Below are 27,617 nucleotides of genomic sequence, written 5' to 3'. Positions count from 1 at the left end.
GTCTATAACGAAGGTCAAGAGCAACATAATGAATGTAGGCGTAGAGAATGTCATGGTAAGTGTTATTTATGATTGGTGGGCTAGAAACCTTGTTCCTGATCGCAAAAACTAGTTTTAAGTGCGATATCCTTAAAAAGATATACTGGGAGAGGTGACAAATGAGATATGTCAGAGACACCTCCGCATCGTTTTGAATGGTTTGACCAAAGTAAAATATGATAGAGATTTTTTCGGAGTGAAGGAATACATTCTTAGCATGTAAACGAATGGCTTTATGCTACATAGTGGAATTTAAGTGACATTTTATGGCAAGAACGAAATTTGGCAACTCGAACGTACTGCAGTATTTGTTCCAAATTCCAATCATGAATACTCAATCATGAGGTGAGATACAGGCCAAGAGCTTCCTCGTAGTGGATAAAAAAAATCAGCTTCATGTTATTTAAGTAATGAATATCACAGAAAATAGAAACTATCTTTTGCCCAACCCTAGCCTATAAAACCATTGGTCGCGTGAGAACAGCGGAGAAAACCTGGATAGGTAAAACGACTTATGACTAAGCCACATCCGCTATAGCCACCCACGTGAGTAGTTTGAAGTAAGAAGTGTTGTGGCATCCAAGTTTGTTTTGAATCTAGGCCTCGAATTACAAGCATTCAAATGCTTTGCGAGAAATAAAATTCAGTTCATAATTTAAATTGTATGGATACACTGGAGTGCCATTCCAACTGCAATATCCTTAGTCGGTTGTTTGGTGTAGTGGTTCAGAACGGACTACTATGCCGAGAGGTACCGGGTTCGATTCCCGGCCGAGCAGAAATTGAAATGATGAATTTTAATTTCTGTGACGGGTCTGGGCGGTGTTTTCTATGTATATAATATGTATTTACAAAAAAAAAGTATTTAAGTACGTTTATATCCGTTGTCTAGTACCCATAGTACAAGCTTTGCTTAGTTTGGGGCTAGCGGCGCAGTGTAAAATGTCCAAGGATATTTATTTATTTATTTATCCTAAAAACTGAGGCGCTCTGATATCCTTGAGGCGTGAATGAGGTTGTCTGATGGACACATGTTAAGATGAAAGTGAGTACTAATGAGATGGTGTATCTCATTAGTATTCACATCATTCCCAATGGCCTTGCTTAAATTTTGAGGCTGAAAGCGTGCCCTAGTGCTCTATTGCCCGAAGAAGCCGCCTACGGCTACCAGTAATTCAAAAAAAGAATAATCTCTCACCTTATCCTTGCTGTTGAGCACGGCAGCCGCGTGCGGTGGTATCCTCAGCACATAATGCGGCCTGTGGTGTAGTGGTAGCCAAACTCGTGCTGGCAAGTTGAGGTCTAGTGCAGCCAGTTCGGCACGTAATCGGCCGTTCCGCCGTTCCTTATCGGCCACTCCTGCCAGCCGCCGGCCGATGTTCGTCAACGCCGTCAGGAACTGGGGACCAATACGTCATGGGTCAAACAAATAGGAAATGAGGATCAATAGGTCATAGGTCAAATAATCAGGAACTGGGGATATAAGTTATAGGTCAAACAAATTACCAGTAATTACGCTCTAATTACCTAATTATATGAGTTTCCCTGCGTGATCGAATCAGAAATGAGGAGATCCGCAGGAGAACCAAAGTAACCGACATAGCTCGCAGAATTGCTAAAATCAAGTGGCAGTGGGCGGGGCACATAGCTCGTAGAGACGATGGCCGTTGGGGCAGGAAAGTTCTCGAGTGGCGACCACGGGCTGGAAGACGTAGCGTGGGCAGGCCTCCTACTAGGTGGACCGACGATCTGGTGAAGGTCGCGGGAAGAGCCTGGATGCGGGCAGCGCAGGACCGTTCATTGTGGAAAACCTTGGGGGAGGCCTTTGTCCAGCAGTGGACATCATTTGGCTGAAAACGGTACCTAATTATGTACCTACATACATCTGGAATAAACTTTAAACAAGGATTTCAAAATATTTGACTCTATGTAGTCTCTCTAGACTAGTGGGTAACTCGGTAACTAAATTCGAGAGAATCCTATTTGATTATAACAGTTTTGTTAAGCTTCAATTTACTAAACTGTAAAAAATAAACAACGTTTCCTCTGCGCAATATTAACATGAGAATACTGAATAGCTCAGTTCTCTGAACTGCATTGTAAACGCTCAGATAAAAAATGGGTTTTAGGGGAATACTACCATGTTTAAACTATTAACGTCTGTACTAAAAACATTACAAAAACTTTGCAAAACATTTTCATTAGCAAAGCGCGATGTTACTTTACGTCCAAATTGAAATGGATAATACTGCTAACTGCAAAATTTCAAGATACAATCCGCACATGTTCTAAGAATAAGAACATAAATAACAATAATGAGAACGATGTTAGATGTAGACTTTAAATAACTGTCAAGATGTATAACATCTCACTCATTCATAATTTCACTGACTGAATACAAACAATAAATTCTTCAATGTTGGATACACCAGTGTTCGCATAAATCCAAGTCTATTTATCATTATCATTTGTGAATCTTTGTACGGAGAAGTGGTACAAATATCCGATAAAATTGAACAGCAATCTTTTTGTTGCGGTTATTAAATTTTTTACAAACAGCCCGTGTGTTTACGCTTTGTTCGTTCAACTGGGGAAATCACGTTAACAATGTCACATCACGATGTTTCTATTTGAACTTTAACATTTTTACGTTTGCTGCATTATTGTTTATAACAGAAAATATGTTTCGTCACATTTTCCTAAAAAATGAATTAACGTCATTATAACGTAATGCGATAAAATTACAAAACAGTGTGTATTGTTATCGTACAACAAAGTATTTCATTGGATACAAAAATTAGAATAAGCTCAGTTATCTGACAATCAGCTGCCGATTGCGACACACGTAGATCGTGGTAATCCAACAAAGTGAAATAATGATACTATTATCTGCTCTTTTCAGTGATATAACGAGTCGTATGACGACTAAAAGGAACGATTTTCTGTGATCCACAAGCACAAAAAGTACATTCCCACACCAATGAGACAAAAAAAGGTTCACTTGGATGATCTATTAATAGAATGAGGATCATTTCGATTTTTAGCTGTGAATGCAGATTTATAGGGCTAAGAAATCCTTAATACACAGTCCAAAAATTTTTGTTCTACGACAAAAATTGACGAAGTTATGGCCAAATTACTAAAAAAGTTCACTGACCGCCCGGCACGGGGACGATGACGTCATTATATCCGACCCGAACGCTGCCGGCGTACTGCGTGGATAGAAAATATTTTTTCTAGCCAAAGTATCAGTTTTAGAGAAAAACTTGTAATGACATTTATTCATCAGAATAAAGTAAGCTATCGATAGGTAATTTTTAAAAATAGAAATTGTGAAAAATAACGCAAAAATCCATACGCTCATACGATTCAATGGAACGCAGAGACGCGATTGGGGTCGCCGCGGTGGTATATTTGGCGATTTATTCAAATAAAGTGTTCATAAGTGTTGTTAGTCATATTATCTTCTTCCAAGTAAAATATAAAAATGTATAAGTATTAGTTTATTTACTTCTAACAATAAGGTATAGCTGAGGCATATACACTCTGCCTAGGCTACATACAAGACATTGCTATGAAGATCATTTCGATGTACACGCAATACCTACCTGTTATTTAGTTTTTCTGAGTTAAACCTACGTACCTACCTATCTATTCGCCGTTCCCATGGGCGGCCAGCTGCTGCAGGAAAGGACAGCTGCTCCCTCCTGGAAATCTATTTAATCTTAGCCTAGAAGCTGAGTATGACTCCCCCGCCCCCCTCCTCTCCCCAGGTCATAAGCTGGATATGACTTCCCCCTCGGCCAGAAGTTGGGTATGATTTACCCCCCCCCCCCGTGGACCGAAACTGGGTATGACTTGACCCCTCCCCCTCCCCCCAGGCCAGAAGCTGGGTAAGGCTTGCCCCTCCCCCCAGGCTATAAGCTGGGTATGACTAATCCCCCCCCCCTCTCCCCCCCAGGCTATAAGCTGGGTATGACTAATCCCTCCCCCCTCTCCCCCCAGGCCAGAAACTGGGTATTATTAGCATCATATTATGTATTATTATGTTCAATACAAACAATCATTAAGTTACACTCACCCCAACCGCGTCTCCGCATTGCATCGAATCCTATGAAAATGTGGTTTTTGGACATAGCGATACTTATTTTTTACAATTTTTATTTTTAAAAATTACTGGTCGATAGATTACTTTATTTTGATGAATAAATGTTATTAAAAGTTTTTTTCTAAAACTGATAGTTTAGCTGGAAAAAAATATTTTCCATCCTAATAGTACGCCGGCTGCGCTCGATTCGGATATAGTGACGTCACGCGGCCCTGCGTACGTTGACTTGTAGCGGCAAAAACGGCCTATGTTTATTACTTAATATCTTCGTAAGTAATGGTCCGATTTGGATAATTCAAAAAGATATATCTTTCTTATGTCTTAAAGATTAACGTAGATACTAGTTTTATTGAATTTTCTACAACAGTACTGATCCTCATTGGGAAGGAACGCGGTAGAAAGGTGCAACAAAACCTGTGTTTACTTCCGAGCGATTATAGCTTGGAGTAGTCCCATTTTGAATATCTTATCTGAAATCGAATACTTTCTTATCGGTAACTGATAAAAACGATTATCTTTATGAATTATTTAACGATAGAAATAGAAATGCGGTTTACGTGTCTTTCTTTCGTCGTTCTTTTACAGAACGCTTTTAATTCCTTTTAAACAGGAATTGCATGCACTAGTGATACAGATCCGTGAGAAATCCACTACATTAATAGACTTTCAATGTGTGAGAAAATATGTTTTTGTTCGGCACATTATGTGCGATTTTATGACTGCAACGAGTATCAGAAGGAGTAGGTCTCTAGACACGGCTAATGACGTCATTTGTACGGCTGCCTGAGTCACGGTTGGTTTTAATTCGGGCACGTTACACACGCTACACGTAGTGATTAAGAAGAAAGCTCGGTCAAGCCGTACAAGCGTAATCTCTAAACATACACACGGCGTGAAATTATTATTAGTGCCTCAGTAGTGCGACTTCGCTAAGAGTTAAGACCATTACTTACTCTACGTCTACAAGGACGATAAGCAATATCGATTTAATGATACGAAAACCAAATAAACGTATCGTATGCTAATAATGATTTCTTTAAAAGCTCGATCGTAGTAGGGAGCTTTTAAAATTCTTGAAAAAAATATAATATACCATGGAATTTCGGATAATGTTTGTTACGGATCCTCTTAGCAACCAGTAGTTAATACATATTTTATTACAATTCAAAAACACATTAAGAGTATTCGTACTATTCGTATTCAAAGTTATTTGTGCATGCAAAATCTATTGTAATCTTAAAGATTGAATAATGTTCGTTATTGTAACCAGCTGAATTATCAATCTCTTTTATAACAGAACACGTAATATCAATCTCTTATCAAACTTGTATTTATGTATTTTTACGACCGGGTTTTTAGGAATGCGACTTATCGCCTTATAGTCAACTTACAATAGAACATGAAAAGAGGAATGTGAGCACATAAAAGAGAAATATTTTACCTGAGTTTGTGGTGCTAATCTGGGCGCGCCGCAGGAGCACTGTTCACCGCAGAGGCATCCATTGTCAAAGGCTCTCCCTGACGCCAAATCCCCTAAGTGCCGCCCCGAAGGCGTAGCCAGCCGCAGCGCCGACGCGTCCGACTGGGACCTGTGGTGCCCTCGCCTCGCCGCCGGCCTGATCTCCTCCGCCAATATCGAGTCTCTTAACTTAGTCGCCTTCGACCTCTTCATGTCACCACCGAAAGCCGTCAACAGCCACGCGAGCCGCAACGAAAACTCCGCGCTTTGTTTACACCTGTGAACCAAGTACGGCCGAAGCACGTCCGCCACATCACCTATTTCTATATACATCGTCGACAACTGTGGCAGGTAGAAGTCCACGTCTTCGTGAGGGAATGAGAAGAGTTTGTTCGCTAGATACGTCTGTACACCGGGTTCTTTTGAATTAAACAAATACGAGATGGCCATACTCATGTCGAAAAGTTTGCTCTCGAATAGCCTTAAAAGAAAGTCTTTGTTTTTCGATGTTTCTGCGGCGGATGTGTCTGATCTGATTTGCGTTTCGACCACAGCGTCGGGTGGATCGGGCGGTTTATCCGTGTCTTCTGGGTTGCCGGAGTCGAGGCTTTCTCTAGACCTGGCGGCGGCCGGCGCCGGTGGTCTCTCCTCATCGTTTCCGTCGGGCGGGGTGTGGATACCGGAGTCGTCGGAGCCGGCCGGGACTTCGGGGGGAAGAGCGAGCCTCGGTGCGGGCACTTCCATGGGCATCCGAAGCGGCGCACCCTCCGGCGACGTCGGGGTCATGTCCTCCGGTATCCTCTGGAGAACAGAGTCCAAGGACCTGTTCCTCTGATGGCCGCATCCTGCCGGCGGCCCGCTTGCGCCGGTCACATGCCTAGGACAAAACAAAATCTAATTGAGGAAACTTGTAACACAGAATACTAATTTGGAGAGGAAAACAGAGACAAGGTAAAATCTGTTTTTACGGTACGCTACGTACTTATAGAAAGGATCCTCGTAGTGTCGGATGCCGACGACGATTATTTTCCTAACCATTTGGCAGAATACACTTTGATAAGATAAACAATCACTAATTGAGAGCACAGCACTGTATTTAATAAGCCTCCTCACACAAACATGGTCGTCACGCTTGAGCACGGGCTCGATGTTGGAACAATGCGAACAGCCGCGCAATTTATCATAACGAGTAATTAGAAGCGGAACATATCGCGAGCGCGCACGACCAGCGCGGCGGGCGTCGTGGGGCAGACTACGGCTTTACGCAACAACACCAGGCACGCCGCGGCGCATACCATTCGAATAAGGATCACCACGGTTACGCAGCCTAAACGCAACTAAACAACTTCGAAACTGTAAACAAAGATCTATCCAGGCCAAAGATTTCCCCGACCGAGTTCGCGGCATCCAGTGCGTTTTTGTACGTGGAACTAACCAGTTTTGACAATGTTTGATTTCGCTTTGCATACTACACTTGTTCAAATAGACGCAAGCAATTTTCAGGACGTCTGTGCTGTATGTGTGTAAACTTGTAAAGTCGTACGTGCTATTCAAGACATTGTTTGAATTGATTTCGTCGATAGTTCAATGACTATTGACACCTGAGGCATGCGATTTCATGCCATTACATTAAACAATGTCAACATAAAAGGCTACCTTATGTCTTCATTTGTATTCATTCATTGAGTTTATAAGCAGTTCCTTATGAGTCTGCAACGCGTATTACTTAGATGCGGCCGAGAATATTAATGTGGATGGGAACAGTTACTCAAGTAGAGAACGTATGTTTTACATCTCATGATGTACTAATAACAGTGTGTTCTTGTTTGTAGGAGCGTCTTCGGGCAGTTTACGATGGCCAGCGCACCGAGCAGACACCATGACATAACACTTACGCATACCATCTCGGAGAAAGCGGCCGTCGACCCGAGTTTTATCACCACTTAAGCTATGCATTTCAGAAGATCCATCTGCCACCGAGTATTCCGTCGAGTGCAGCATTCTTAATACGGCAGTGTAGCCATTGAATCAAGAAAGTGGAGGAAGTGGAAGTGGGTATTCATTGAGTGAGCATTCCGAGGCGTGAGTGGCGAACGAATTAGCGTCGTTTATTTTAGGAGCGTTATCGAGATTGGAGCATATGGCGCGCCCGCCGCAGATGTGCGATGACGAGTAACGGCACTTTGCCATTGAAAAGGATGCGTCTATTAGCTACTATTTATTTTGCTCGAAAATATTTCAAGAGCCCTTCAAATTACAGCAAACTTCACACCTTGACGAATAGTTAAAAATACATACAATCAAAATTCCTACAAAATAGAGCCGGAAGAAATTAATCGAAAAATAAAACCATTTATGCTATTATTTTTATCTATAAACACATTACAACACCATCATTTCCAGTCAATATTAATATGCTAATAAAAAATACCGCTAATATTTTAATGCTAGATAAACCGGTGCCTAAGTAAAGATTTTATTGTAGTAATAAATCGGTAGTATGAAGTCAAGTGCAGTTTACTTTATGGAAGCGAGCCAAATAACGTTTCATTACCACCACATTTTACAAACGTTTCTACAACGCAAACAAACAGAGCAGGAGTTCCACGATGGAGTAGCGTGAAAAGAGGTTTCTTAGAAGCTTTGTTTTGACAAGCTTTTAGGAATATCAGTGTGTTTAATATTAGTAACATCACTAACGGTCAGTACGGTAAAATAGGTCACAATCGATGGGCTCGCAGGCTCGCTGACCTCGCGTGCAGGTCAGGTAAGAAACATTCCCGCGGTTGCATGATATCTAATAATCACATTAAACAATGTCCGCTGAAAACGCATAGTCTGACTGACGTCATCGTGATAAAAGCAAATCAATTGAGCATCTTGGAGATAAACGCGCGAATAGACAATGTGATGTGGTGACCTAGTCTAAAGTAGAGCTAATAGAGAAAATTGACATACCACTTAACGTAACAAGGGTTCTATTGATTTTAATCAAAATGTTTGTCCATTGATATTTTTGCACCGTTTACTGAAGCAATATAAATATCGCGAATCAAAATAGCGTCAATGACGACTAAGCGGTCTAACGATACAAAAATATAGGCAATAAAGTAACAGGTGATCGTGGCCAAGCCGACGAATGAAATCGAAGTCGTGAAGGCCCTGCATGCCACACTCACGACGTATTGACGTCAATAACCAAACAATGGTGAATTGATTCGCCTCGGTGCCATGGCTAGGTATTGTTGCACTGGGCATCGGTGAAAGTAAACGAGAAGCTTCTTCAAACAGATAAGACTACGGATTATCCGAAGATAAAATCAAACAAATAAACAATAATTTAAAACTGATGGTTAGAGATCGAAATTCAATAACCTCAAATAGACTATTTCCTAAACAGCTGCGCAAGATCTTACTGAGTGAGACGATGTTAAAATATTGCCAAGTCATTTAAGCCGCTAATATCCGTCACGTTTCTCTCAAGCATAATTGAAACGATCCACGTAATATCTGGTAACAGTCGCGAGAAAATGAATAGTTGTAATTACAGAAAGTTGCTATAGACGTACTATTACTGGTGCTTACCGAATCGCATGGATGCGAAAGTGAACGCCTCTTACGACCTTGTCGTTTTTTAATGTGCGTAGAGCACAATTTTATACTTTACGGCACATGCTAACACTTGAGAAAATTTCAAGCTTAGCGAACTGGCCTTATGTGTAATTTGTTGTAAAATCGTAACGAAACATGTCCATTCTTAGAACTGTTTTAATATTGGTTAACTTTAAATTAGCGGTGTTTCTAAGATATACATCTGCTTCGCCAGATACTTATGTAAAGCACCGCTCTACTCTAACTCTAGCCATATTGATGTAACACCAATGGAAAGACGGACACGAGATACCAATACATTTTTATGTCACGGAAGTGGACTTGAACACTTTATTAATGCACGCCTGTTCTTGCATCTGGCAGGACCTGATTCGGATATTACATCATTAACCTACAAACCGTATTTCTGTTCTTTTGGAGCATTTGCATGTTTTATTATATCATCTACGTAAACTGCATCATTAGCAGTCAATTTATCATTACATTTTATCATTATAGCAACTGTGAGAGTAAATAATGATTTAGTCGACGATATGATAGAGCACGCGTAGAGAAAGTGCAATTACTTCTCTCTCACCCAACCTAATGCATTATAGGCTTGGAATAAGTATACCATCACGTTCCCATCATTAAATTGGCATATTATGCAGGTTTTTATTCAATGGAAGCGTTTCCGATTTCATATCGCAATTGATTTCAGGAAAATGCTTCAATGTATTGACTATTGAGTTGACTCTACATCAACTATGTTCCTTTTTCTTTGAGCCTAACAAATTGCTACAACTAACTTTATATTGAGAGTTAACCCCTGTTAAATTAAAATGTCCGAACCACTCAATGAATTTAATGATCCGTGACATCATAAATTCGGCTGATTCGTTTAACTGACGAAATGATTATCTTGTGCCAGGATATTTAAATAAACTCTGACTCTGACCAGTTCGCGAAAACAACAAGGTCGTTTACGAAAATGTCAATGTACCACACATGAGTGACTCTTCTATGGCTTCCCGGTAAAAGCTACAAGCGAATTTCGTCTTTGAAATATTATTTCCGACTCATCAATGAAAAACATTTCTTTGAGAGAAATTTCGACGGGTCCCACGAATAAAATCGTATCTTCAAAATTTGAGGAAGAGGAGAAGTTGCAGTTCGAGGCATTAAAGTTACGCAAGTCAATTTCGGTATCTGAAAACTATAATAATTATGTAAGTAATATTTCTTGATGACGCTACAATACAATCAAACTACGTAAAACAAACTTCCAGCGCGAAATTCGACCATCTGTTGGTATGTGCTTTTGTATAAATAAATTAGATTACGAGTGTTGACATTATTTCGTCACAACATCTGTTTCAGTAGCTTCTTTGATATTACACGTACTAATTTCAAAACAATAAACTGTTACTTATTACATTGATATGCGAGACGGCGCCCCACGGCAACTGCAAACAAACTAGATTGAGCAACAACTATATTCTCCAAGGCTTGTTGTACTGTAACGTCGAATTATATAAAGCAAGAGCGGAACACCCAGAAAGAAACGTTTATATTAATTCTTAGTAATCTAATACAAATTACAAATTATAGACGACACTGTATATTAAGTCTCAAGATGTAATAGCCTATTTTGATTGCATTTTAAACTTATTACGAGAGTCAATACACTTAGAAGAAGTAATTACATTTCGGAGTTTACACAAGGGACTACATTGTTTCCTAATATCTAAATTAAGTTAGATGTTCGTCAATGTTTAAGCAACCTTAATAAGAATATAGCAATGTAGAACCTCGTTCAATGTAGGCATTGTAGCTCTATTGAATATTATTTTTGTTTTTTAGCGCAAAAAATTGCGCTGACTTTGATTGGGGATTATTTTTGCGAACGGACAGCGAGAAAAACAGCACCAAGATATGCAAGAAACAATTTACATATTCCCATACATATTAAACGCTCATTGTTCGTATTAAAAAAAAAGAAATACAAGAACAAAGGAAATGATTTCCATCATCAGCGACCGGCAGCGATAAGCGGTTAATGTTATACAATAGGGACCAATAAACTTTAATATCAATAATGGTTTAAGATTAACGATGACATCGGGTCACGTCACGTTCCTGCCATGTGTCCGTTCGATGTGAACCAATAATTTAATCTTTATGCTATGTTCGTCATCTATTAGACTCTACTATGCGGGCGAGTTCCAGCGCTAATCGAATAAAAGCCAAAGCCTGCCACCTGCTTCGCCCTGATTCCATTACATGGCTTCTCGGGCTCTGGTTTTATGCACTGTTATATAAACAGCTTGACGGGATAAAAAATAGGTTGAAGTGGACCTTGGAGAGGATTTGACGTGGAAAGGATACCATGCAACAACAGATGACGTGATAGAAGTTAGAATTAAGCGAAAACAGCTTTAAATGTATTGTTGTGAAGTTATGCAGATCATTTGAATGTCACAACAAATGCCTCAAACAACTTCCCTAAAAAGTCTACCGAATGACCTCAGCCGTTCTGTTGAAACAAGTTTATCCACCTACATACATAATATCGCGATATCAAGAATATCTGAATAAGATTTGTTACTGCAATATTTTTCTGGGAGAATTAATTTCATCAAGCTATTTATAGGAGAGATAATAAAGCAATTATAGCTAAGACGCGGTAAGACCGGTTTATTCTGAAAACACGCAATAAGACAAAGCAAATTAAAATCTTCAACACGTCCTGGCCTAAATTAATTTCGAAGTGAAAATAAATCCGTGTTAACTTGAGGAAATGCTTTTCATAGAAATGGAGCGGAAAATCTCTATCCTCTCTGACCGAGATCCAAAACTGTTGAGTCTGGTCAAAATTGACTTGATAATTCTCAAACACTAACGCTATAAAAATAAAGTGCGATTAAAAATATTCAATCAAACACAAGGTGGGCTTTTGTAGCAAAGTTTGAGTGTACAGCTGCTTAAAGATCCGGCGCGGATTGGCGGCTGGTTCGCGAAACATCTGCCGGATTGATTTCACAAAGATAATACGCGGTACATGTAGATGTCAGATGAAAAAACAAACCAAATAGAAATGAGAATTGGAAATGTTACTATGGATGTGGATGGTTGTAACGAGCCTGCCAGTTTCATTGAACAAATGGTTGTGAAATGATTTGGAAAAACAATACATTCGAAAGTAATTACGTATTCTTTAGTTAGATGAATTTGATATTACGAGATCAAATAGAAGAAACAAGCCTTTATATTATTGTATTGTTCGCAAAAAGCATTCATGAAATGGCAATAATGTAATACCTAAACCATTTCGAAAGTTAAGAGCAACCACCAGTACCAGTTGCAAAGAATTTTAATTGTGTTGTGCTTGACTGTAAAAGCCATTCACGTAATTTGAAGCAAGTATAACAAATGTTCTGGCTATGTGTAAACAGTTGTACTTTTAAATTCACAGGTTACCTAATCCGTGTGTAACTACGAAATGACATACACTTTTTGGAAATATTATACCGACAGTGTAATTTGAGTAATATTCAATGCTAATGGACCCTCGCGACTTCGCTTGCATTAAGTTCAAAAGCCTCATCAAAACCTCCGACCAGATATAAAGAAACAAACAGAAATCTACTTCAAGAACAATTTGTATAATAATAATTAGTTGTCATCCACGTGGTGCTGATCATGAAACCCACCGTTTACTCGAGAAGCTAGAAGACTTGGAAGGAAACAGTAACAGCTAAGGTGATATCCAGAAGAATAAAACGACAGCCTGCATTGATTATCATGATCATGAGTCATAATTAATCAAGCAGTAACATCAACTATAGGTTAAATTAGAAAAACCCCAGCAGAGATTTGTTACATGAGCATCGTGTGTCGTTCGCCTCCAAACAATGAAGTTTCCTGAGCACTCAAAAACGCCTGTTTCCTTTCATCGCAATAAAGGGCAATTAGATTACTTCCTCAGCACACAATAGAATGTAAAAAGCAGCAGCCATGACGAGCCGTAATTACAAATGACGGAGGGTGACAAGTATCCACACCGAAAGTGAGCTGGAATCCATTTTTAGAACTCAATAACGTTAAATTTATTGACTTCTGTATTAAGTTTGTAAGTAATTGTATATGGTTTTTATTCGCATTGAAACAGAGACTTGGCGAAAATGTTGATCCTTATTTTAAACAATCTATGGTGGAATTATGTTTTACCAGATTTATTCATAGAAACACACCAAATGTAAACATCAGAGAAGCTGGAATATGACAATTCCTTTCTCAATACTCACCCGCAACGTTTAACGGTCGGGCTCCTAAATTTAGAAACTAGGGCATTATACCTAAGAAGTGGAAACGGGCATTTATGCGTTATTAACGCTTTAGCGTTAATGGCCAAATACGAAGGTATACCTTCACTTTTATAGTTGGAAGTATTACATTAAGCATTTTAGCTATGTCCGACCTTGCCTCTTGCTAGGCGTGTTAAACCTATGTATGAATTGGTACTTCCGAAACCAAACGAGCGAGGCCAACGAATTACTGTGCTCGTGAAACCAAATGTGCAACAATTCAGCTGCTCGCTTCGTAAAGCACTTTTGTAGGCGTGCCTCATTAGCACTTCGCATAAATGGAAGTATAATTTTCAACTTTTTTCTCTTTACCATGTTTACGGCTTCGTCATGAGCGTGTTATGAAGCCTCTAGAAGGTCTACAATGTGATCTCATCAATGCATTCAGCATTGCACATCAAATTACAAAATCATATTATCCTTTGATAATGCAGAATTAGTTTCTTAAATCTGAATGCAAGGTAACTTCAGTTTGAGTGCACCGATGTCACCGCTATCTTAAAATAACTCCTGCACTACAATCACTGGCCTCCGAGACCAATGTACGGCTTGAGACAATCTGAGGGGGCATTTGTGTTCAGTCGGCAACTATTGTGAATGTGGACCCTCTCGTCGTGGGTGAGGACTACTGATTGATGATTTCCGTCCATTGTGTCATTCCCTTTTATACCCCGGTGTGCGTAAGCCACGTAATACCCAAGTGGTTTATATTTGACCATAGCATAATGTTAGCTGTGTCCACTTGAGACTCAGTTACAAACGCGCAAACGTTTGTGTTACTAACAGTACAAATCTGGAGTAGTTGTAAAGTGTTCGCTTACTTACATGATTACTAAATTTTTGTTTTTGTTCCATCAGCATTTCACAGCTTTATGAGCAGTGTGCCAAGAGAACGCGAAACACAATAGGGCAGTAGAAGTGTGACCTACATAATATACAATCGTAAAGCCGACGCCTTCTGGTCTGCAGGGGAGTGTCTAAATATCAACATCATTATAGGTAAATACCCGTTTAGGGGGTTTGTGGGACGTCCTCGTTTTGGGGTCGTCTACATTTTAGTGTTACAGTACTTCTGACAGATAGAATTGGACCTTTGATACATAAGTATCGCCTAGTTGTAGGGTTAAATTTTTGGGGTCGTGCACGGTATGGCTTAGAAAATAAAACATATCAAAGTGGTGTTTAATATGTATCTAAATTATGATTTGATTTCCTATTAATGCTAAAGCAATGACGCAATTCTAGAAGCTGTTAATTTAACTGAAATGTTACGAATGATAACAGTGTTCTGGCTGACATCAATGTTGCGACGTGTTGAACTGCGGAGTAATTATAAAATCAATCAATATTCAAGAGGATATTATTGAACGTTTACTAGGAAAATATTAATTTTAGAAGCAGAATTATCAAACGTTTAACGCACTGACGCAAACGATAGACTCGTAGAGTTGTGGAATAGATAGGGTACGGATAGTTTACGTCATCAAAAGGAAAATAAAATTTTGCTTATTGCTATTATACTATTCTATAAAAATCCATCAATAATGTCTTATTATTTAACCGCGTTACGAATACAATTGGAAAATAATTGATGTGTTTTCTCAGGTGGTAAATCCACATTTTATTATAAATTGAAATTTTTCTTACATCGAAACAAATATGACAACAATGGATTCAAACAAAATACCAGGGTCATTCCATCGTTTCGGGTGTTACGTTCGTACACACATATTCAACAATTTCATGTATTTTGAAATAGTATTTTAATAATGTTAGTGCCTTAATCTGTCCGTTTTTAGTTGTTTTATTTAAATAATAAAGTTAGTACAGCTTAGAATGTAGGATAACGAAAATATGAGTCGAAAAGTGTGCGTTTCGGGCGTTACGAGATTTTGCCTCTATGTTCTGACTGTTGCTGCATTTACTCGAAATTTAGCGAATTTTCTTAAGGAATCATACCTAAAACTTACAGGACTTCTAAAGTATGAAATTTACAAACCATGTAACATACAATCACTGTTAAATAAAACGTTTTACTATTTTTTTATAAATTTTTTCTTTGTTTCGGGTGTTACAATGGTTCTGTTTCGGGTGTTACGAGTACGAAAATTCAACGCGTTTTATCGATAAAATCGGTGTTTTATTAGTCTCTAGGTACTACAAAATAAGGAGTACAACAAATAAACACAAATAGAGCGAATTCTGGTTTAAAATTACGAAGCAGCTTTTTTTAAAAAATATACAAAGTTCAAGTTTAATTTTTCCTCAGAATATAGCTTTTTCTATTGTTTTTGGCTTGAAATAGCATTACTTTAATTTCTAATTACGATATTTATTGGAAATGTCAAACATCGACACTTTTTAGCAATACCTTAATTTTAGTGTTAAGTCGACATTTCAAAAAAGTCTTAAATTGAGAAATATGACTCCTTTTCCGATGCCAGCGCTAGTGGGAGGTCAAAGGACCCTCACAGTAATACTTTTTCACTTCTCCAAGCAATATACACACATTATCGACATATAAATAAAAATGTAATACCCGAAACGTTTCGGGTGTTACAGTTTTTAATCAAGAAAGAAACATACTAAATTAGTATCATGCTCAGATATTAGTTAGTATTTGAAATCATTACTACCATGACCTTACTTTTACCAAATATTGTTACCCTAATTCATGTGTAAGGTACAATAATAAAACAAATACCTGTTTTTCTGTTTCGGGTGTTACATCGCCGAAGTAACAAGAAAACACACTTAAAACTTGATGATTATCAATTTTTTTGGGACTATGACGCTATCTACCAATACTATGATAAATACCCTCGAATCATATAGTGGCAAAACGTTTCACAGATTTATAGTTTTTTTTAAATCGTATTACCAATAATTAGAGAGAAAATGATCATTCAGACAGTTGACTTAAGTATAGACTTTGAAGACTAATAACTTAAAAATTACTTGTTTCTTTCAGATTTTTTTTGTTGCACATTATAATTTGGAATGTTTACTTTCAAAATTCATCAGATTTAATGCGAAAAGAACGTATTTAGTTTTTCACCCTCGGTAACATTTGTCATGGAATGACCCACCAAATAAAAAGTTTTTTTTGTCAGATCTGTATAATTCTAAGTAAAATATAAATAACCAGTGAAGTACCCAAATATTGAAATAATATTTATTTCAACTTTTTATTAAACGCTTATTAGTGATGAATGCTTTGTACGCACACGTTAGAAATAGCAAATATTATGAGTGTCTGTTATTATCATCAAAGACCTCCATAATTCATTAGTTCAAACTGCTGTCAAGGTTGGAAATTAACGGCCTGGCGAAGACGTCAATTCATTTCAGAAAAATCAAAGTAACCACAGGCGGCAGACCAATATAGAAGACACGAAACCCATTACGACCAAAGATAATAATGGCAAAAAGATGAAAGAAGACTAGTTCAAGATTAACACTTCTGAATTCAATAATCTGATTCCTTTCATTCTTGCACTTTAAAAAAGGTCTAGGTTAATTAAGTGAATGGCTAAACCGAATTGTCTCTTTGCTTTTTTGCATCGCTGCGGCACACTTACACCTTAGCGCAGGATTTTCTTTTCTATTCCTTGTAATGTACTATATCTTTCTTGCTACTCCTGTATTTATTAATCTTACTTTTTGCTTATTGTGTGTCAATGTGTTTTGCAAATAAACTTTATATCTATCTATCTTAAATATTGAAGAGCGAAAGGAACGAGCGAGACGTGCACTGAACCAGTTTAACAAAACTACGTTGGTAAATCCATTAATTGGATTAGTACTTCTTATCTTGACTGGTGAGGCCTTATCTGATGACTCATTGCCGAAGGTCTTAAGAGTATGTGTTTTAAAACATGGCCGACTACTGACTACTGGAGCCTCCACCACGACCTTTATACCACCTCGTGGGCGCAATGGTGACCTCGATAGGCATCCGTGGGAAGGCGTGTTATGGCAAGTCTTAGAGGCTGTCATAATAGAATCCCGTTATGGGTCCCATGACACCGGAGCACTACGAGCTAATGCGAATATGCTCGTTAAGATAACTAATGACGTCCTAAGCACTATTGACACTTGATGCGAGTCATTATTAGCAGCTTTGTCCGCACTTCCACCGTTTGCAGTGTGAACTGTGAAAGCTGTACTACTTTTCTACGGCCATTACTAATGAACGATAGCATTGGCAAACAAAACTGCAATACGCCACTTTTGTTTCGATTAAACTTGAGTGGTGATAAACAAGCAATTCTCCTAATACTATTGAAGTTATAATTAATGTAAGAGAATAAAAGAAAAACCTTAATTACTAGTAAACAAGTTTAATTAAATCTCGTTGCTGGTAAAACAATGATACACTAAATTGCCGGAGTTTCCCGACTATGGCAGCATCATGTTTAAACCAAAATAGACAAGCTTTCCCAAACGCTTGTAAGGAAATAGGGAGAATCCAACTGAAAACGGAAATTTACTTTGTTGGGATGTTATTCACTCAGCTGCACTAGACGTGAGTTTATAAAATATACAGAAATACGAGTACATTAATAAAATATGCAGTAAATACATGTAAAATTAACATTAAAAAGAATGATGATGAATAAATCATAAAATTAAATGACACACCTTAATAACAATTCGAGGTCTTACAATGGTAAAAAAATTAAAAATTGTCACACGACGAATTTTCCACAGAGTTTAATAATGTTTACAGTCAAGTAACTAATGCTTTGGTTGGATGTCTTCGTCACCAAGTGATGAATCATTTTATTTTTGCAGCAGCTTAACCGAGACTGTTGACTTGAACGACACATAATTATCAATTTGCCGAGCTTATTAATAAATCAAAGCATGACTCATTTATTGATAATTGACACTCATAACATTGTTGTCACCACCATGTTTATCGTTTTACTTTTGTGTTTGCAAAGTTCATTCATAATCGTATGACTCAGTTTCTACAAACCACCTATATTTAGGCTCTTCGGTGCGGAAACGTAACCCGAATCGACTACTCGAGTTTAATTTCCGAATTCCACGATTTGTGTCAGACAAAAAAACGCTGACATGGTTAGGAAAACTGTAGTCTCTGTGGATAATCGTGACAGAAATATAGTTTTCATTAGTTTTGTTAATTAAAGAAACGACTCTATGTTCCCGGAACACAATGATCTAGCTGAACATAGATAACAGCATATTAGTTCTATTCTATTTTCATCTTCCGTTCACCACTATCAAACTATTCACAAAACAAGTTCCGTCGTTGTCAATTCTGTATGAATTTAGAAAAGCCCATGGTCATGCATGATTCAACCGACCCGAATATCACAATAGTTGTTTGTCGCGTTATAGTATTGTCATTCTAACATCTGAATAACTTAGTACTGCTGAAAATGTATTTTACATGTGTTGTTGTCAAAACTAACGAACGTCTGATTTACTTTGAAGTGACTTGGCCTATAAGCATGAACGGGTAAATGATAAAGTCAGCAGTCGAGTAGGTATCTGCTACTACGTAGCGAGCGGTGAGTGCGGGCGCACCGAATTATCAACCGAGGCCACGCACTATGGAGCGAAATTGCGATTTATGGACATAGCGAATTTTTTCACAATTTCTATTTGAAAAAAATACCTATCGATAGGTTACGTTATTCTGATGAATAAATGCTGCACAAGTTTTTTTCTAAAACCAATAGTTTGACTGGAAAAAAATATTTTCCATTTTCGTTGTATGGAATGAAACATAAAGTGGTCGATTTCGACTAAGCCTTGACAGATCTTGCTTTGAAACTACTTGAGCCTTGTTCTATAGCTTGTTGACTGTAATCCTACGCTATCAGCGCGCATCCAAAGTTGCCCGTTTACAAGTTATGAGGTTCTGAAAAATTAAAAAAAAGTAAGTAAAAGTGACTTTTTTTTGGAATATCTTTAAAGATTTAACAAAAATATAAAGATTTTATACGTTAATAATGTAAATTAACCTTAAATTACTGCTAAAAACACATTTTAATAAACTTAAAAGGAATTAAATCAGCGATTTTTTTTTCACAATTTCTGTTTAAAAAATATACCTATCGATAGGGTATGTTATTCTGATGAATAAATATTATGAACGTTTTTCTCTAAAACCAATAGTTTGGCTGGAAAAAAATATTTTCCATTTTCGTTGTATGGAATGAAACATAAAGTGGTCGATTTCGACTAAGCCTTGACAGATTTTGCTTTGAAACTACTTGAGCCTTGTTCTATGGCTTGTTGACTATAATCCTAGACTAACAGCGCGCGCACGAAATTGCCCGTTCAGAAGTTATGAGGTTCCGAAAAATTTTTTTTTAATTTTTCAGAACCTCATAACTTGTGAACGGGCAACTTTGGATGCGCGCTGATAGCGTAGGATTACAGTCAACAAGCCATAGAACAAGGCTCAAGTAGTTTCAAAGCAAGATCTGTCAAGGCTTAGTCGAAATCGACCACTTTATGTTTCATTCCATACAACGAAAATGGAAAATATTTTTTTCCAGTCAAACTATTGGTTTAAGAGAAAAACTTGTGCAGCATTTATTCATCAGAATAACGTAACCTATCGATAGGTATTTTTTTCAAATAGAAATTAACCGAATCCGTTTATTAATTGTGGCCGGTAGCGTGACTAGCGTCGCGTTCCATGCATACTTTTGTTAATTCCCATTGGTAGGGTCGGCGTAATTAGGGACTAATTGACAAAGTGAGCCACTGTCTCGCTCTCACTGTTCGCACGTCACGTCTCATGTCTGTGGCGCCTATTGACTGTCTCACACGCAGCTCACAGATATAAAAAAAATGTTATTCACCTCTGTTGACATCAAAACTATAAAAAAAAAGTTACAATGTATGAAAGCAGATTCCAAGATAATCTATTAATAATGAGGACTGGAAATAAACCGCCAAGAGAAGAATTAGCAGTTCCATTTCCATAATGGTGACTGGACTGTTGTCAACAAAATAAAAATGAGCACCCAATGAATCATAGAGATTAATACAGGAAAACCATGCAATAATAATAGAGCTAAGCGACGAACTCACTGACAATGACAAATAATGAAGAGCAAGTTTTTATCCGAACTCGGAAGTTGTCAGGGGCAGAATAAATGGTCAGTCAATGAATCTCCAATAAGGAGGACAGCCGGACCGCCGAAAAAATATTACATAATTTATAAACTTATAGTTTTGAAGAGAGCGTTAACAAAACGAGATAAAGACTTGAGAAGTTGCAATACTGTTGGAAAGTAAGGAATGCAATAGCTAGATTACAGACTTGTAAAATAATGGAGACGATATTCTGTGCGATAACCGACCTCTCAATCAGATGGAAATGAGGACGACTTAAAACTAGTTGAGGAGATTAGGTAGAGAGAATTTATTGCAGGGACTACGGACCACAGATCCGTAAAGAAAAAGGTTGGATGGGAAAAACGGGTGATTGAGAAGTAAGATGGCTGTCATAGGAGTTCGTTCGTTCGTTTCAGCCTGCTGCTGGACAAATGCAATAGGATATTTTATAAATTTAAAAGTGGGAATGCTAATTTTTTCAATCAATTTTCATTAACGATTGATAAGAATGATTTAATGAAGATTTTGTAATCCTAATCTATATCCAATAATCCCTGCTGCCATTGTAGTTTTAAAGTTACATAAATCATACTGCAAGCAACCTTGCCAGTATTTATTTGTCTTGTGCCATTAGCATTAGTTCTAACTACAGAAGTACACAAATCCTCAATACAAAATCGCCTTGGTCGGTTCAGCGCACACCGGCAGAGTAGAAGGTCGCCAACATTATAGAATCGATTGTTTTCAATTAGTCAGTTGCTGAAAAACACGTTATCAGAAAAGTAATTAAAATGCGTTGAACAGCTGCATAACCTTACAAAAGCTGTTTTAAACAGGACGATCAACGAAGATTAATTTATCGCGGCATGACTTTATAGGTTCGTACTAAAATAAACAACAAAATTAAAATTAATGCGAGCTTCAGGAAGAAAGGCGGGAGGCTTAACGATCGCCTTGGATGGTAACGAGCTGTGTGCCCGCGGAATAAATTATGGCGCCAAGTCTGCTAAATAGTGCTACCATCAGCACATTTATTTAAACAATCATTGCATCGCAATTAATTTCCATTACCACCTTCAATAGACTTGATATAATTTTATTCAATTTGTTTTGTACAAACCGACATTAGAAGAAGTTACTGGCCTACAGTTAATTACAGCATCACGCGAAGTTATTTAATTAACATCTATACCGGCCGCCTTACTTCCAATAAGTACAGAAACCAGCCAAGTACAAGTTGGCTGAACTGTGTACGGGTCAAATTAATTTCTCTAGAGTTTAAGCACCTTCGCTTCCAAGAAATCTAGGTAGGTACGTGTTTAATTCCAAAGTCACAGCTCGCTTATTGCCTCGTCAACCTCTCGCATGTCAGAAAGGCGATTATTACATTTAATTCTTTTGACTTATAGGTATTTGAACTTCTGAACTAGCAAATAAAGCCTTTTTTTATTTGTAGGCAAGTAAACTGTTCCTGCGGCATTAAAAACTTTAAAAGCAAGTCATCCATGTAGACTGAAGGGTCGTAAGTAAGTAGGTACGAGAATAAATAAATCAGTACGGGGTGTGAAAGCATCTCTATTAGTTCAGAAGAACCAAATACTCCTAGGATTTCTTCACTGTATGCGTTAAAAAAACCAACAGGCGATTTCTCTCGTACTTTAGATGCGGTACCGTGAGACCGCGGCATTCCAGGATGGGTGCAACTAGTCATAATTAGAAAGAGCACTCCTACTTGGAATTGTGCATGCAACTTGATTACAGAGAGTTAGCTCGTCAGGAAATCGCTTGGCGTCCGTGTCGCCGCCAAGTCGTTTCGTCCACTTTTACTTTCGCCGGTCCGTTCACCTGGCACGGCGTTCAGAAATGCCCTAACCATTCAATGTTTACCCGATCCTCATCTAATCTAGCCACACTTTAAAATTTCAAAATTCATTCAGTCTGGACGTATTTAACGCCCATATACACAAACATTATTATGAGGTCTCAGTGCGCGTGGACGCACAGGATGACACACGAACCAATCACAGAGCTGTATTCAACGCTGTGCGTTCGATTTGAAGCATCGTTTGTGAATACGGACGTAAGAGACAATCGTTCATTAAACCCACTTGTTACTAGCGTTTGATATACGGATCAACATAAAAATTAAATTATTATAAACAATGAGGGTGGTTTCTGATAACATTGTTTATGTTAAACGATTCCTGAGGGGTCCCTTCGTCCATCAGAAGTGTTCTGTTCTACATTGGGTGTCACATTTCAATAGTAAGCGTTTTGTTGTTTTCGTAAATTTTACGATGACATTTTCAAGGTGAATACAAACATGATAAGTATTTATTCTAAAGTATTTCTTCCCGAAATATGAAAGTTTGTAGCCCACTTTTTGTAAATCGATAACAAAATTATAAACATTTTTATAGTATAACTGTTACTAATTCAACGTTAAACTTAGTGATCCGTATAAGGAACGCTAGTAATATGAACTGCGGTATTTTGTTGTTTTAGCGCCTGCCTTCGAGGCCTTTTCCTTTACATGAAATCATTGAAGAATTGGAGAAAAATGAAGATGAGTGTATCCCTAACTAAATCACAATTTTCCCGCCGGAAAATCCGGAAAATTGTAATGGTGACTTAACCAAAGAGAACTCTGGTGATGTAAATAAAGTGTCTGGATTACAAATGAGAGCCCACGTAGAAATCACTAGATAATTCTTCATCCAGTGATGATGAAGAAGACTGCATCCTGTTAGCTTAGATATCCAATTATGCCCTAGACAGGGTCAGTCAAGTTTGAAGATATGAAGAAATTATTGTTTGTAAATGAGATGATTTAGTGTGGTTACAGTTGCTTCAAATGCATTGAAAATTGCGCCAACTGTCAAAACCAAGAGATTTTCTCCGCCACATAAACAGAGAAGAAGTATTTTAACATCTCAAATTCAGTTACAACACACACACAGGTTTTATAAAACTCACGCTTTGATACAAATGCAATGTTTTTCGCAAGAAATATAATAGTACCCTTGATCCCAGAAAATTTTTTGGGCATAATATACATTCACACTACTGGAATTAAATTTGAAAAATAATAAATTTAACTCTGAATATTTTTTTATTAATGAATATTCCATATTTTATGCAAATACTTTAATAACTTACGCAAGTCGCAAAGAGTAGGTATTATCTCTTAGTTCATACAACTGGCCGTACATATTACTAGCGTTCCGTATATCAAACACCATTTTCCAGCGTTTTCGTAAGACCAATATTTTTTTTTGTATTTTTCCTGTTGCCTTGATGCATTAAATAGCCGATATATGCAAAATCACAGGAATCGTAAGAAAAAAGGGATATCCGTAACAACTGGGTTAATGTGTTCAATATTAGTCCAAAAACCCAAATAACATTCTAGTGTTATTATCCCATCTGATATTAATGATCATCCTCAATATTTAACACTAATTATCCACTAATTTGCTGTGTCGAATATTATGTGTCAATTATCACAACTTTGTTTGACTGTTTTTATTTCAAATTAGGTGTTTAGTTCTAATTACCAGTTGTTAACTATGCTTAAATTCCTAAAATTTAATGAACTACTCTACCCATATTTTCCGCAAGTAGATAGGTATTATATAGGTAATATGTATGTATGTATCTTTAGAGCTTTATTTTAAATTTTTGATTGTGTCCAATAAATAACAAAAACATAGTTTCTAACTTGTTTTTTAATTATTTTTCTGTTGAATTTTATGTACTATCGCCAACAGTGTTAACTGCCCATTGAAAGTCATGTCATCTCGTTCTATTGCAAAGAATTGCCATTTGATTAGAGCGAGAGCAAAAATGGAAATGGATAGTTAACAGTGTGGGCGTGTGTACATGTGTATTTATCTCCAATCCATAAATACATATGTAAATAGGAAAGTATGTGCTCAGGATAATGTCAATTCAGTTTATTTTAAGAGCATTGCAACAGGAAAGACAAAGAAACCCATGCAACAAAGTAATGACAATAGAAACACATTCTATTTAAACCACCATGTGTGAATAATTACAAAATTATTAGAATACCATGGCCCAGGTGTTTAATTACCTATGATTGTCTACAGTCCATACAAACATGTGTATTAATTCAATTAGAAAATTATGATCATTATGGAAATTAATAGATAAATGGTTTGTGTACATGAAATGACCGTAATGTTCTGTGTACGTACATGTAGGTAATTCTGAATATTATGTTAAACTACAGAGTGACAAAGAAAGGAAGATACTTCTAACTCTTTTACAGGCATTTTCTCCTTGATATGAAGGAAGGAAAGAAAAGTTAAACTAAATTAAATTTGTTAAAAATCACCTTCGGTACAATTACAGTGTATAAGTGGTATTTTAGAATTAAAAAAAAGGTTGCGGGTGTTCATAACATTAAAAGTCTACTAATTCAAGGTCAATTAAAAGTGTAGGTTGTTAATGATTGCATTAACAGCCAGTCTGATAGCTATAGACCATAAACCCTGTCATAAAACTCATGCCCATTCTACTGTGCTCAAAATTATATTTCCCATAAAAATTTATGATCTATGAAAGTTGAAATTTACTACACACAAGTTGAAGTTTTTTGCAAATTGTTGAAAGTTGTTCTGAGTCTGTTAACATTTTGACTAACTTATAAGTTTTGTTGAAAACAACTTAGGACAAAACTTTACATGTTAGTGCACATTTCTGTTTTTGTTTTCTAAGAGTAAATCTTTAGTGAAAAACAATAAGAAAGTTTTTACAGAATATCCTTCATACTTTGACTGAATTTCATCTCCAACTAGGAAGTAGTTTTGCATATTATTTATTGGCCTGCTAATTAACTTAGAGAGCAGCGAGTGTTAACTAATCATGACCAAATTAAATTAAATTGAGTGTATGCTGTGGTAGCCTTGAATATTGCAAAACATCTTCTGTAAAGCTATTCTTTCACAATAAGGCTAAGATCATAATCTCTTTTATAGAGCAGAAAGGAATTGAGTCATGATAATTATTCATTTTAACTTGGTTCTCTGCATTCAACTAAGATGAATACAGTGTAAAAATTTATCAAAACCTTCATCTATTAATAACAACAAGGATAACAATTATTTACATGATTATCACCAAATCCCAGATATTGTTATGATTCAAGTAGCATTACGTTGAAGTTCTAACCAACATTGATAAACATAATTAATATAAAATACACAGGTACATTGTCAAGGATAATCAAGTTTACTGTAGATAGGCACCAAGTTGTTATCTTTTACTATAGATATGGTTGATCAGTCACTTACCTGAAGTCCAAACTAAGATTCCTTTGATGTGTAGGCGCCTGAGGGACCTTGGGATCGCGATTTCCATGGACGGGTACATCTTCCAACATGCTCACACAGTGGCTTTTGTCGCACAACACACTATACCCATAGCACAACAACCCACAGCAAATCAACGAGTAAATAACAACATTGCCAACATGGCGTCGAAATAAACTGTATCAAATCGCGAACACCCCACGCTAGGACATCAACAAAACAATTAGGTACTAAGAGAAATTTATCTACTCTAGCACTTGTTCTACAAAATTCTGATTGTAAAAGCCAGATTTGATATCAATATTGTACCAGTTTTCTATTGTGTCCTACTAAAAATTGGCAAACGGAACACGACAAATTTAAAGTGAAAACACAAAATGACGAACACTTAAAACGATTTGAAATATAATAATAAGTGCAGGCGTAACAAAAGAAACAAATTTCTCAAAATTAAAGAAATCGATGGTTCTTCGTCAGAAACGACATCATACATAAATTTAGTTTTTTTTTTTTTATATGTCACTCCAACCAAAACCACTAGTGAAACTATCAATAACGTGATATTCATTTATGTGACAATGTATTTATTTGAAAATCACCATTATTAACATGTAGTTTTAGTTGTATTTTAATATCTATCGCTGTTATTTGAAACAGAAGATAATTTTATCTGTTTTGTTATTAAAAAATATTCTTTATGAAATGAGCAACAATAAAAAAAAACTCGTTTTAATTCTAATACTTTACTTCCAGCGATTTATTCCCGTTTTCCCATCAAGGGGACAAGCCTGGTGGGGATGGTTTAGGTTCTTTATTCCCGTCGTCCCATCTTCTCTGGCCGATGGGGACAAACTTGGTAGGGATAACGGGAATAAACCTTTCTATCTAGTGTTGTGTTTGGATTCTTTGGATGTTTGTGATGAGGATGTGATGTGATGTGGATTAAAAATTGATTGGAGCCAGAGCCGCTGAATCCTGAATTATAGTGGATAATAAATCAGCAACAGCTCAAATATTACTGTTTTTAAGTCAATGCTGTTGGTACACAGATTTTTTGTCGTTAAACATGATAATCTCTGAATAGTCTTTTTAATTATCTATACTTATAGTAAATCTGAGAGAGCAATTCTGTACATGAAATATATTTTCAAAATAGTTATCAGGGGGTGATTAGTGATCGATCCTGATGCCAAAAATGCAATCAGTAAAATTTTTGTCTGTCTGTCTGTATGTTCCTTATAGAAACAAAAACTACTCGACGGATTTTAACGAAACTTGGTACAATTATTCTTCATACTCCTGGGCAGGTTACAGTATACTTAAGAATTCCCACCGGAATGGGAATTAGCGGGAAAATCCTTTTGTTTGAAAAATCTAAACCGCTTAAGTTAGACGTTTGAAATTTGGCATGCAGGTTCCTTAGTAAACTTAAAGCTTAGTTACAATAGGATATTGCAAAATTACCACGGGACGGGAGTTAGCGGGAAAAAACATTTGTATGAAAAAATCTAAACCGCGTACGATAGATGAAGGGGGTAAAACGGGATCCACGCGTACAAAGTCGCGGGCGGCCGCTAGTAATATGAATAAATGCGTGGTAAATTCAGACA

At 37.1% G+C, this 27,617-nt stretch overlaps 1 protein-coding gene across 5 annotated transcripts in view; it reads right to left on the bottom strand.

Annotated features, from left to right (window-relative positions):
• Positions 1–26,498, bottom strand: part of fwd (phosphatidylinositol 4-kinase beta fwd) — a 58,528-nt gene extending 32,030 nt beyond the window's left edge. For 3 of the 5 annotated variants that reach the window (XM_028304548.1, XM_028304550.1, XM_028304551.1), the window contains exons 1-3: positions 25,990–26,498; positions 5,589–6,483; positions 1,238–1,438 (exon numbers count right to left, since the gene is read on the bottom strand). In XM_028304548.1, coding sequence (XP_028160349.1) covers positions 1,238–1,438; positions 5,589–6,483; positions 25,990–26,078 — 1,185 coding nt within the window. In that variant the 5' untranslated portion in view covers positions 26,079–26,498. Of the gene's footprint in view, positions 1–1,237; positions 1,439–5,588; positions 6,484–6,588; positions 6,867–25,989 lie in introns of those variants that run through there. The other 2 variants (XM_028304549.1, XM_028304552.1) reach the window with 2 other exon arrangements.
• Between the last annotated feature and the right edge of the window lie 1,119 nt (positions 26,499–27,617).

Source organism: Ostrinia furnacalis, unplaced genomic scaffold, assembly GCF_004193835.3.
Source record: "Ostrinia furnacalis isolate ACB-3 unplaced genomic scaffold, ASM419383v2 OfSCF1456, whole genome shotgun sequence".
In the NCBI taxonomy this organism is placed as follows: domain Eukaryota; kingdom Metazoa; phylum Arthropoda; class Insecta; order Lepidoptera; family Crambidae; genus Ostrinia; species Ostrinia furnacalis.
The sequence above is the reverse complement of the archived record's forward strand: the minus strand, read 5'-3'. Positions and strand labels throughout refer to the sequence as shown.